At 40.0% G+C, this 14,051-nt stretch overlaps 1 protein-coding gene across 8 annotated transcripts in view; it reads left to right on the top strand.

The window, feature by feature from the left end:
• The window catches only part of tcf3b (transcription factor 3b), a 30,817-nt gene that overhangs the window by 5,986 nt on the left and 10,780 nt on the right, over nt 1-14,051 (top strand). For all 8 annotated transcript variants that reach the window (XM_058639206.1, XM_058639204.1, XM_058639207.1 and 5 more), the window contains 5 exons: nt 5,108-5,181; nt 5,792-5,864; nt 6,402-6,442; nt 6,642-6,777; nt 7,394-7,440. In XM_058639206.1, the coding sequence (XP_058495189.1) occupies nt 5,108-5,181; nt 5,792-5,864; nt 6,402-6,442; nt 6,642-6,777; nt 7,394-7,440 (371 nt within the window). The remainder of the gene's footprint in view (nt 1-5,107; nt 5,182-5,791; nt 5,865-6,401; nt 6,443-6,641; nt 6,778-7,393; nt 7,441-14,051) is intronic.

Here is a 14,051-nt window from a genome sequence, read left to right as displayed (position 1 = left end):
ACCTAGTCACGATAACTTTGTTTTGCTTTGATTTGATTGTTTTGATGACCTGCATCATGTGTTAAATATTTAGTTATACATTAAACAGTTGCTTTTTATCAGTAGGAGGAAAAATTAATCAGTTAAATATATGGGCCACAAAATTTGGCATCAGTTATCAGCCAGCGATTTTATAAAAATCGGCATCAGCCATAGAAAAACAATATCGGTCAACCCACTGTGCTCATGGCTTTACAATATTGATGAAATGCTTGTGTTGGCACTACACTGTTTACAAGAGCTTGAGTAGTTTAACATATGACTATTAAGCAGTGTCTGCACTAGTTTTAGACTTGTTTATGTTCGGATTTCTTGATAGTTGTAGAAAGCATTATTAGATTATAGATAATAGATTATAGATAGAAAGATAGATAAAAACATTATTATTATTATTAATAAGACTATTGCTTTTTGCCCTGTAACTGGCCTGAATTTAGCATTGACACCATCTTGAGAAAATGGGAAAATAGGCCTCAATTCTTTTGAAGTCCCGAATTTTTTTTGTACAAAGAAGTTCATTTGTGAACAGATTAAATTGAACTACGTGGGTTTTTATTGTAACCGTCTATTCATTTAGATGTAGGCCTTTATTCCTTGACTTTTAAAGTTAAGATTAGCTGCCCTTTAAACCCTGTCAGCACCTGAAGCTTTTGAGCACGCTTTTCTCTCTTCCTGAATGTTATTAGTAAGTTGTGTTACTTCGGTTCCTGTCACCCTGCCAACCTGGCGTGTGAAATTGAGTCACACTCCCCAGTGTTCCCCAGAGTGAGAACTTGGCCACTGAGGAACAAAGACAAAAAAGGAGGCTTATGGACTTGAAACAACTCCCCCACCCTGAAGTGTAAAACACTCCTCCCCCAACACGACACAGGGCTCTTACCCCCACTGATCTGCAGGAAATGGCTTGAGTCCGAGACAATGTCCCTCACCCCTAGCTCACAGCCTCTTAAACTGGCCCAGCATGCAATGAGTGGCCAGAGTGGAAGAGAGAGCTTGTTGAATAGGGATCAGCCTGTGGAAGGCAGGATTCTGTTTGTTTCTATTACAGCAGGCAATTACTAAGCAGTGAGGAGTTAATTCCTTCCCCCTCCCTTCCTCACATCCCAAAGTGTGGCCCTTGGTCATTGACACCCATTTTAATGTAATACTTCAAGCTGTCACATTTAACTTGAAGATCCGCAGGTATCCTCTCATAGCACCTGGTAGCCAAAAAATTCTAACATCTGTGAATTCAAACCCAGGAGTTTCTCATAGACTCATGCCATAAGAGATGTAGTAAAAAGAGTGTTGTATGTTTTTATGAAGAAAAAATTCATCATATACTCTTAGATTGCACATAAATAAAGGAAAAGAGGATGCTAATATTACATAATCAAAAGAAAATATTTTAATTCATTTTTGTGTCATGGTTGGGTTTTCAAATGCCCCAAAAACAACATACTACTTCATAACACACTGTGCCAAGAGGCCAGGAAATGTGTTTTATAGAAGTGATTACCATCAAAGAACAATGTCCATCTATGACGTCACTTAGGCGGCTTGTATATTCAGGGACTCAGTAGCGCGGGAACGGCAGTGGGCAGCCCAGTGGACCACCAGACCACCTCTATTCATCAACACAAAAGTGCTCAGAGGGGTGCTAATTGCATTAAGCGTCTTTCTCCTGTCCTCAGTGGTGTGTGTGTGTGTTGGGAGGGGAGAGGAGAGGAATGGAAAGAAGTGAGGGACGTTTGAGAAGTAGAGGAGGTTGAGTGTGATGAAGTGTGTGTGGTGTGAGCAGGCCATGCCCATAAGCCTTCAGGCAGGCGTCCCCTCTGTCACCTTTGCAGCTGCCGGCAACGTCTTCAACCCCCATCACACACGTACACAGCGCGTCATGCTTGCTTTTGCCTGAAATCACAACAAACACAGTGAATTTGCACATGTGGTCACACTCGGTGGCTTGCTGGCGTGGTTTTGATTTTTGCACTCTGAGTTTTATACCTGTAAACATCTTGTTTTGTTGTATGCTGTATTTTCAATACAATTTCAATCAGTGTGTTTTGAGTAGTAATAAAAAAACACCAAACCCTTAAGAAACAGGAAATCTATGCATCTCCTCTCTGTGAGTAAATGTGTTGTTTTCATAGCCTGCAGTCATGAGAAGTGTTTGCCGGTCAAAAGATAAACATTTTTTCTAGAGCTCTGGTTGTGAGTCAGTGGGAGCACATTCACAGTAGCCATTTTGGAATGTGAATCCTATATGTCCAAAGAACCTGTTATTTAAATGCTAATACTATATCATTTATATTGATGTGTTGCATATCCATTTCTTGGGCACATTTTATTATAAAAGTTTTGCTTTAAAAGTTGGCTGTTCAAATGGTCATCACTTAATGGAGTTGTAGGCTTCATGTAGTAATTAAAACATTAATTAATTTAAGATTTGGTGTTATGGTTCTAAAAGGCGCAGATTGATATTTTCTTTTTAAATTCAGACAGCCTAACACAGCATCAGAGGTATACAAAGAGGGAAGATAACTAATAACAATATTAAACAATATTAATACATGTGACGTGTGTAGGATAACATTTCCTTAACTTAACTTTCACTCAAAAGCAAACTTCTATCTTAAATTACCTGACGGGTATCACATTAATTATTGGTATTGATGAAAATCATTCTCATGATATCATGATTAAATGTTTGGTCCGGCCCTAAGTGTGCTATTGTGCTATAATGCTAGTGTAAGTGTTGCAACAATTAATAAAATCTTAATAATAAATTAATTTCTTACTCATCTTACTAATTAATTATTAGTATAATTAGTTTCTTTGCTATTTTAGGACAGAAAACTAATTGAATAACTCGCTTCTTACGATACATTTTAGGATGTTGTCATGTTTCTGACATAGCTGTTTTTTTTATTTTACCACATGATGGATCAATAAAATAAAGTAATAAATAATGGAATGATTGTTGTAGATCTGGCCTTTGTTCGTTGGCCATTGTTAAAAGAAGGCATGGTTTGTGTTATATTTCTTTGATCTTTATGTACATCTGGATACATTTCAATCATGAGCTGAGATTTCATATTAACCATGTAGTGATAGTTGCCATTTAGATTGTATACAAATGCAGTCACAATCTAATGATGTGAATGTGGATCAGCACACAAAATATGGAAAAGATTCCAGTGTATTTTGTGACTCTAAATGTTAAATTGTAAATTCAAACCCACAGTTATTTATTGAAGGGATTGGTTGAACTGTTAAAACAGTTTCTACCAAATATAATATGAACACAGCAACAACTTTAAGGTATCAATCACTATTTTTTAAGAGCACTTGAAGGTTGGTCATTTACAACACCAGTATACATTTTTTATATCATTGTGGTTGCCTGTAGTGACTGTCAAATTTGTGTTTTGTGATCCACATGATAGAGAGGAACAACAGTAGGAAGATCCGTCTTCTAACATAGTTGAGCTCTTCTAGACCGGCTGAGTGTCATGTCACCTCAGCAGCTCTCCACCTCGTTTTAATTGCCTCCGAGTTAATTACTCCAGTAAGTGTGAAACAATGTTGACAGACTTCTCCTGCACAGCCGTGCTTTCACTCGATCCACTGCACCCCTGCTGGCCAAATGGAGGCTGCATAGGCGGATGAGTGGTGTATTGAAAATAGCTGTGAAGATTGTGAACTTACTCTCCTAACTACTTGTTAGCATGTGAGGCACCTGCTGTAATCATGATTATTACATGTGAACATACTATATTTATTGTTCATAAATTGAGATGGACTTGTTTTTGTTAAAGTACATGAATTCATAGCTTAGCGAGAAGTAGACATCATTGCTGATGTCTGTTCTCTGAAGTGGATTTTTTTGGTGCTACTTCTCCTGGCACCAAGCATTGTCTAAAAGTGTCTTCATACAAAGTCTGTCATCTTTATTTAGCAGCAAGCCCATCGCTAGAGTCCTGTGCCATTGGACATGGTTGTTGGTGGTGCAGCACTGTATTGTTGCGGTGGCCTTTCAGCAGGGTTGATCTGACAGTGAGCGAGGCTGATCTTTTTGAGGTCCCCTTTTCTCCCTGCTTGCCTGATTCTCCATGCCACTGACATCAGCTCCATAGATCATGGCTGTCGCAGTGTGTGTAGGTGCTTGCACTGCTCTGTTAGTCTCATCACTCATTCTCACTCGTCAGCCGGGCTGATCTCGCCCAGACCCTTCTCACTCCTGTTCCTTTCTCCCTCCCTCTTTTTCTCTCTCTCTCTCCCTCCCCCCTCCCCTTGCTTTCTCCTTCCACTCGCTCATTGCTTTCTCACACACATTTTTTTAATTAGGCAAAAATCAAAGACGAAATATGAATATTCATAAGGAATCCGCATTAATATGCACAATTATGCAAATCAGCATGCAATTAAGCCTTGTGTCTCCTGAGAGCCTGGGTAGCATTAGTGCATAAGACAGGGAGAAGAGGATGATGGGGGTATTTTGGAGTTTTCTGCTCCACCAGTCTTTTGGCTGTATTTTTCCTTTGTCACACACGTCAGTCCTTTCTTTACCTAAAACACCGTGATACGTGTTTTGACTTCACACATTTTGTTTGTGTGCTTGTATGCGTGAGATTGACTGAGTGGAATATGAATGTGCCTTAGATGACATTTTATCCTCTTGGATTACATTAGGGTTGTGAATGGTTAATTTCCTGCTATTCAGTGACCGTAATGAACACTAATGGGAACTCTGAACAGCATTTGCAGTGTGGTTTTTGCCAGCGACGGTTTGACATCGCAATACATCTTGAATGTGACGACAGTGTGTTTGATCAATACTGATGCTCTCTCTTGGCTTGTGCAATCCCATTGTGGCCACTTACGGACATAAAACAATATGACTAGGACAGGGTGACGGTTTCCCTATATATGGTTCCAATATTGGTATATTTCTTTCACATCTCTACACTGTGACACACAGGATGATTATTAAATGCTCCTTTTCAGTGATGGCTTACATGTTTTCCTCAACCCCCTTTGTGATTCTATCATATCTAATTCATACAAACTTGCTGTGTGTTTTTTGCAGCACTAGATGAGCGCAGCGGCTCTGGGTCTTGGGGCTCGGGAGAACAGAACAGTCCCTCTTTCAGCCAAGGACGGGTAAGATCTGAATACACACAAACCCGCACTTGTAAGCTGCACACGATTTTAAGTTTGAAGATCTAAGCATTAACACCAGATGCCAAGATATTTTCACGCACTTGCACGTTTGCAGTTAATCACTCAACACAATCTTCTCTCCTAACCACCACAACAGCTTTGTGCTGTTTTTCTGCAGCGTGCCATGTTTGATTTAAAGTGGTGGTTTTACTTTCTACCTAATAACCTTGGCTCAGGTTCTTGTGTTGGCAAGCTCCCTGGTAGCCCAAAACCTCTGTGGAAGCCCACCAGTAATTGCAGCTTCACATCCACCGTAACTGTCTTGGCACAACTCTTGTGTAAATACAAGGAACAGGGGGTGAAATAGATGCAGCAGGCTTTGATTACCACAAGTTGATAATTAAGAAAGTCAGTTTGAATCCCCAGAGCTGATGCAGATATGTTTGGCATGAATCCTGTTGGTTGGAAAAAGAAATCAGAGGGAGGGTACATTTTTAGCCATATAGGTGTGCTAACAAGAGTGGTTGGAATTTTGTATTGTTTTATGTTTTATTTGCCTTTCTTTGTGTCACTCATGTTGCTTTGCATGTGTGCCTTTTGTTAACTACAGGGCTATGGAGAAGGATCCCACTACAGTGAGCATGAAGGCTTGTCCTCTCCCTTCATCAGTTCAGGAATCACAGGTATGCTTCTTTTTGGCACTCTTTAAGTCATTTTCCACAAGTGACTTTAATTTGTTTAAAAAAAACAACAACCCACAGTTAAGTTAGTGGCACTTGAGGAAAATTGGTGTATAAATTGGGCCAATTTACTTCTGCTAGAGGAAATGTTGCTTTGTCACATTCCAGTTTTAAGATAAACATGTTGATACTGCCCATTTGGACTGTGTGCATAATTTGTTATAACCACAGAATTGTTTTGTGTGTCACAAAATGTTTCTCTCTCTCTGTGTGTGTGTGTGTCTGTGTGTGTGTGTGTGTGTGTGTGGGTGTTCATTCGTTGAGTGTTGGGGATGTTGGGGCACTGAAGCAGAAACCTTCCCTAGGGTTTTGTCTGGCAGGCAGCTTTATGCAGCTGAGCGTGCTGAAAAGGGGGAGAGCATCTCTGGACTTTTTGTACTTTAGAAAACCTACTTTTCATTTGTTTCAGCACACATCATTACCTCCTCATGGTCAGGGTTTTACTTGTATTAATGTCAAATTTGTGCTTTCATCTTGCAGGTAAAAATGAGAGGCCACCTTACCCTCCCTTTGGAAGCCAGGTATGTTACCATTTCACAACAAGGCTATGTAAAAGATTAAATTCACATCATGTGTAAGAGTAAAGAAGCCCTGTGTTCTCACTTCTGTTTTCATGTTTAACACTTTGAATGAACGGTCTTCATTTCCTGGAACTGAAGCTGTTTGTGCTGTGTTCCCACGCTACTCTATGTAAACCTTGCCTCTTTCTGTCTTGTCTAGCCTGGTTTTCTTCCCAGCGACATAGCGATGCCTAGCCCAGATGCCATGTCCCCCCCCTCTGGCCTAAAGCCTGGCTCCCAGTTTTACCCGTCATACCCCAACAACCCCAGAAGAAGGCCGCCTGAGGGAGGCATAGGTACACAACAGACATGGGGCATGTTATGATGCCAGCTAATTCTTTTCTATGATTGTTCTTAATTTTCCACCCATAGTGCTCCTCTGTTATTTACAGATCATTTTCTTGATTGTATTGGACTTATTTTCAAATTGTTCAAATACCTTGTTTTGTCTAATCAGTTATCTGGCTTGTTAATATAAGCAAATATTGAACTTGTAATGGTTGGAAGGAGTTAATTATTGGTCTTTTTTATTTAAACTATGATTGATTATCAGCATTCCTAGTTTATTGATAGTAACAGTATTTGATTTCAGTTGTTTCAGTGCTACTCTTGCCTCAAAGCTAATACGTTATATGGAACCAACAAGACCAAAAGTGTTTTTCTTTTATTTCTTTTATATTTGTGTAGTTGTTTGACTGTTTTTTTGTCTACATTTGGGGAAAAAAAATCTTTCCAAAAGAAAGCTGTGCACTGATGGCTGCACAGCATCGTTTCATTCACACTGACATGCACTTGCATTGAAAGCTGAAATTATTGCAAGCACATAACAGCATCTGGATTGACATTTATACTGTCAAAGCCCTTTTTTCACTGTTTCACCTTTTCTGCATTTCTCTGCCGGCCTGTATACAGACACCCAGCCAAAGAAGATTCGGAAACCCCCCGGCCTGCCGTCCTCGGTGAGTGCTTATTTATGCTCGCCTCTACCACTCACAGCTAGTCCATTCCCGCTTTCTCTTTATGATCCTACCTCTCACTCTCCCTCCGTCACGTCCATACGCATTCTGTGCACTGACGCACATACACACTGCTTTCTTCACTTTGGTTGAGCACCTCTGTGACAGACGGGTATAAAGATCTGCTGCTCAGTCAAACTCTGAGACCTGACAGTCGGGCAACTTAGACCCCAATAAACGTGATCCCTTCGGTTGTCTCTAGTCAAGTGGTGTTCTGAGGCTGGTTGTTATGTAGACAAGCTAATTCATAGGATTTTTAGTTACTTTGTCAACTCTGGTGTCTTACCTTCTTCAGAGGCCCATCTTGGATTTCAAGGTTTCGGAGAAAATGGAGATGATGGATTTGTTGAACAGATGTTACAGGCAGGCTAATGAATGAGAGTGAAAGTTTGCTTCTAATAGTGGGTTTAATTTTGGATCCAGTTCAAAGTTGGTAATATGATACCTGGATTTGTTAAGCTGCTTCTCTCATGCACATTAGCATGGTGCAATGTACAGACTATTCAGGAAGATGTTTGATAAAATGTAAATATATTCATTTTCACTTACTTATAGTTTGTGCTTTTGTTTTCTTTAAAATGTTAAAAGTTAAATCTCAGTCGATCCTAGCTTGAAGAAGTCTGAGCTTGATTTACAGTACCAAGTGTCACATTTTGTCAGTGGGCCCAGAATTTTTAGCAGCTGATGCAGCTTGTGTGTTGATGGCAACCACACATAGTTGGAAACACTACTCACTGTTACTTGTGTAAGTACAGGGCTCTAGAGTGCGGCCAATGTGGTCGCATATGTGACCAAAATGTTTGGAGTGCGAGAAAAAAAATTATTTGGTTACACTGGTGCACCTAACGTTTCCAGGCTTTCCCATACATTGATCAATGCACAGTGACAAATTGATTCTTTTTCCCCCAAATGCAATTTAAAAACCCAACATTCATTCATCTCCCTGCCCTGCCTCTCTTTCTCTGTGTGAGTAAGACACAAAGGCATTCACATACACACACAGACAAACAGCTGACTTGTCTGTCCCTTCTCTCAACACAGTGCGTGCAGCCTGTATCAAATGATCGAAGAACGATGTTCATGGTATTTTTCTTCTACTAGCGTCTTGGTTTGCACACTCGGTAGATAGCATTACCTTACTACCATCCCTCTCTATTGATGAACCCAGACATAACCTTGTTTATAAATTCACCATTCGAAAAACTGCAGCATTAGTGTGTGTGCGTGGTGACTGACAATATACAGTACTTACTACAGTAGACCACACTATACTACATTATAGTAAGTAATGTTCATTATATATTATAGTAATTTCATGTTTATATAGAGTTGGTTAGTAGTTATTTAAAAGGGTTTAATTAAGTCTGCCATTGTATACTGTCTTATTTTCCTTGTTTATCTAACCGGCAAAGTGAAGGATTGTCACCATTTAATGGGCTTGTGTTCCGTGTTTGTGCATGATGTGAATGTTGTGTATACTACAAGACCAGTATCAAAAACAGAATGTGCTTTAGACTTAGCTGAAGAAGTAGCTGTGGTAGTAATTGCAGGAATAATCAATTTACTCCACCACCTCAGCAGAAAAAATGTCTGACAGAACCAGGAATGTATACAGTTACGTTAACAGAACATACAACCTCAGCTGCGCCGCTCCCTCCCTCCCTCCCTCCCTCTTGCTTGACCACTCACACAGTACGAGCACACACACACACACACTCTACTGTGCCTCTCTCTCGCTGGAACACTCACTCATGCATAACAAATATTGTTGTGTACTGTGAAACCGTTGAAATTTATATCAATACTGTGATATAAATTTTTGGTCATACCGCTCAGCACTGCCTTTTAATAAAGATAAAATATTTACTCACACTTTATTCTGGTTTACAAACGTGTAAATAAGTGGATATGGGAAATGATAAATGGGAATCCCTTAATATTGTGATACTAAAGGCAGCACGTTGAAACTTTTGGGTGCACCTAAATGTTGTGCTGGTTCACCTAATTGAAAAAGTAAGGCACACCAGTGCAACCAATGTAAAAAGTTAGTCTGGATCCCTGGATTATATACTTAATGAGTCCCGCTGTTGGTTCAACGTGACTTAAAAAAGAATGTAATATTGATGCGTAAGTCCACACCATACCCATGTATTTAATTTTTGTTAGATACCTGAGAATCGGTAACACACAGTGATGCTACATAGTGTTGTATGGATTCTGTGTTCAGTTTGTCAATCAGTTTTCCGATAGACAAACTGAAAACTAATTGACAGGCGCCATAAGTGCATAGGGCCTGTCTCATGCCTACTCAAAATGGTAAAAATAGGATAATTCCTGATGGTCCAACATGGCACTGTTGTGGCAGGATTTCAGCCACCGCTCTCTCGATAGCCGGTCCAAATACGACACATGGGACTGTTGTTACTGTGTTTGTGAGAGAGTTGCACAGTTTGGGGGCAATGGAGTGCTGTCCACAGCTCTACAATTACACTACAGTGCAAAACATGTTTTGTAATGGTAAATGTAGTTTTTTTTTTGATTCATTAGGTAACTGTGACAATGAACCACCATCTAGCAAATCAATGTAAACACTGACATCACTTTTACAACACTAGAAAAAGAACACAGAGAGTGGAACCTTTTACAAAACTGCTCCGTTTCACACTGCATGAATAAACCCGTCGATCGTTGTTGATCGTTTAGATCGCCACCAAAACTCCTCATATCTTCCTTTGGTCTTAACCAACAGTCATTTGCAAAAGTCTTGGGACACCACCAGCTTTGTTGTTTTTATGCCTGTCAAATTATGTTATCATCGGCATTTGGATTGGAATGATGGTGACATTGGTCTTATATATTATGTGTATGTAATTATCAGTCATGTTTTGAAACCTGGTGTATTAGACCTTTTTCAGCTGATATTTGTTAACGTGAATTAGTAGGACAAACGCAGGTTTATACCAGTAACATTAAATAGGGTTCCACTCCAGTTTGTGGTAGCATTTTTTTTGTTGTTACTTTAAAACTGCTAGACTCTACTCTAGATGACAATATGAATAGCGATTGTGATATAATTTGCTATATCAGATTGAATGGTCATTTTTAAATTTTTCTCATTTTCATTCAAAAAACACATTTAAAATGATCACTTTATTAATATTAGTGCAGATCTGTCAGACACAAAGATATCCCCTTCAGTCTGTAGAATAAGATGTGTATAGGTCAAGCCAATAATTAATCTAAAATGATATTTTGATACACAATTTGTCTTTAACAAATATTGCGCTGCCTGTGGTTTGGAAATTGCAGTAAGCCATGTTGTGATTTTGATAAATGTAGCACTGTTAGAACAACAAATCTAATGGTAACCTTAGATTTTTGCACAGTACTGTACATAAATAGAGAGTTTCATCCAAATCTGTCCTTAACTTTTTGAGTTATGCTGCTCATAGTTAAAGGTGGCCGAAACCATAATATCCTTGGAGGGTGTAAAACCAGCTACTCCACCTGAAACTTTTTTGCACCAATATAAATTCAGGCTCCTTCTTGGCCCTGAACTGACTGACGCACTGCTTTGTAAGACGGCAAATATAACATTTATTGTCAGGACCCCACTGGGCAGTTAGTTGCCTATGTTACTACCGCTGTCGGAGCTCAGTCTTGCTGCTTGCGCTGCTGCCAAATCATGGAAATGCTTTCATTGCACAAACATTTTTCTGTAACCTACTCCCCCTGCTACTGTAGTTCTCAGATGACGAGAGTGATGCAAAAATAAAGTGGGTATGGACCCTTTGCATCACAGCACTTGTGGCATCTGTGTTTCAGTATGGTGCTTTAGACCATCACACCATAGCACTGCAGCAGTTGTAAATATTTGATTTGCTTGTGGAGGCCATGTTGGAAAAAGTGTAGGGCTGCAATGATTAATTGATGACTAAATTAATCAACTATTTTGATAACCGATTAATCAGTTTGAGTGGTGTTGTTTTTTTAAATAATTAAAACAAGCTCTCTGTTGTTTCAGCGTCTTAAATTGAAACACCAATCAACATTTTTCAACAACAGATTAATTTAGAAAATAATCGACAGATCTGTTATGAAAATAATTGTTAGTTGCAGCCATGTTAAAGTGTTAGAATTGTTTTGATATTTCTTGGGTAAAACACCGGCACAGTAGCCCTGTGTCTTCCCTATGAGATATTCATCTAAATGTTGATTAAAGTTAAATTGGAATGAAATGCCAAACTACTGGTGTTTGTGTGATCAACACATAGAGTAGATCTAGTACAGTTTAAGGATTTATTTAGCTGACTGGGCAAAAATAACAAAGCCATGGATGTGTTAAGTTCTGGTTTCATAATACTTGTCTTTTGAAACGTGACATTTTTGTCAAAGTGGGTGAAGATGCTTCTAATTGTGACTGTGTGTTTTTCCCACAACTAATGGCTCTCTGTTCACTCACTGGATCATTTGATATATACCATCTCTTAACACAGTGATTGACGCCATATATGATAATGTGTTTATAAAAAAGTTAAATGATGATTTTGAGTATAAATATGGAATCATCCACAGCTGTAAGGTTCTGGATAGGCTTTAAAATTGACATTGAAATTTTTTGAATTAGACCTTTAGAAAATGTCTATGAATCCTGTATCTGGTAGGAAATTAAGTGTTTATATTATTATATTTTTGTTTTTGCATCAAACTTACTTTGGGATAAAGTTGTAACGGATGCAAATAGTGGAGCCAGCTGCATTGATCAGGTGAGACTGTGTTAGATGGACGAATTTACAGATTGAGCACTGCTTGACTCGCACTTTTCTTGTTTACTTAACAAGAAAGTGTTGTGACTTTGGGGTTGTCCCTCACATGTGGGTATTGTCAGATCAAAGTTGGGGCTGAAACCTCCGCATGTAGAAACTTAGCCATAGTGACGGCATCACAGAGATTGTAACTGCTCTGTCTGGTAGAGGTCCTCTTTTCTTGTCGTCTGAACCTCAGTCATTCCCTGCAGTGTGAACGATGACCGCACGGTTTTAGTGCGAATGATGAGATGTCTGCATTCGTGTGCGTGAACCCCCCCTCCCCCATCTCACCCAGCCCTCCGCCTACGCTTCACCACATGATGGCCTGGTTGGGCCTCCCCCCTGTGAGTGACCCAGTTGTGAGGCACGGTGCTTGTGAGGCCTCTTAGCCTCGTGTCTGAGCCTAGATTAATGACTGCCGATGATGATCCTGTGGTCCATCTTCCCACCCACACTACTCTTCCTGCTTCTCTTTTTCACTACTTAAACTTACTCCTCTTTCTCTTTATCTACTATTGTCACTTAAATCATGCTGATTTTAATCAATAGTAGCACTATAAAGACTTCCCCTCCAGTTTCCCTCAAGCTTCCGGATTTCACCAAAAATCTGCACACACAATCCTTACCCTAAGCTTATGAACTTCACCCTCATGCATGTGCAACAATCGAACAAATAGAGCACATTTTTCTCGGCCCCATAGTTGTCCAGTACACCAAATGCAGAGCTGTCATGGTTGAATCAAGCACTTTGAGGTTAGTTTGATGTTAATCTCCCCAACCATAGCCACAACTTGTGTTTTTCCTAGTGTAGAGACCTTTACATGGTCATAACCTGAATTACATTAAATCCCTATTAGTTGAGGATTTTATCCTAGAAATCCCCTTTCTTCTTGAGAATACAATTATCCAGCACCACCAGTCATTGTGTAGTTCTCTGTTCCCGTGTAGAGCAGCAGGATTCACTCCACATTGTTCACAGTGAAAGAACAACTCAAACAACTCAAAGCCTATCTCCATCTCCGTCATGTTTTCCCCTGAATTAACCGTGATCATTTTAAATCCCTTGTTTCCTTCACACTCCCCTGGCCATATCAAGCTTTGTTTAAGTCATTTAGATTACCTTCTTCTGTCCCCCGTCAACACCCCTTATCTCTCTACCATTTCATAAATCATCAGGGCCTTCATTTTTTTCCCCCCCTCATTCCTCATTTTCTTGCCCCTTTACTCCCCTCACCCACTGAACTTGCGCGTGCTCTCTCAGTTTCCCCCTCCCTCTCTTCCTCTCTCCCTCCCCTCCCTCCCTCTCTCCCGCTCTCTCTCGTGCTGACTGGATCCCAGCCCCCATCTCTCTCCCTCTCTTCGCTCCCTCTCCTTAGCCCAGCTGCCTGTGGAGTTGGATGTGGTCCAGGAACAGGCAGATGGCTCTGTAATTAGAAGTGCATCTCTCCATTCCCTTTCCACTTCTCCCTGTTAAATCAAATTACAGAAAAAAATCCCTTCTCTGGATTAGCATTCTTTGCAGCATAGCCTCAATTCTCTTCCCCTCTTCCTCTGTCTGTGATGTACTATAGAGGCAAGAAAAAAGACGGACTGAGTGGCAGCTGATGGTGTCAAGAAACTGAGGGCGTCTTCTCTGGCTGTGGCTATGGAGGAGTAGCATCCATGTTTATTAGCAATATGTAGAGCGGTTGTGTGATTGGACTTTTTGAAGTGCCGTTATAAAATATCCATTTCAGAACTGATTAT

Source organism: Solea solea, chromosome 9 (genome assembly GCF_958295425.1).
Source record: "Solea solea chromosome 9, fSolSol10.1, whole genome shotgun sequence".
In the NCBI taxonomy this organism is placed as follows: domain Eukaryota; kingdom Metazoa; phylum Chordata; class Actinopteri; order Pleuronectiformes; family Soleidae; genus Solea; species Solea solea.
Note: the sequence above shows the minus strand (reverse complement) of the source record. Positions and strands in the feature narration are given on the sequence as shown.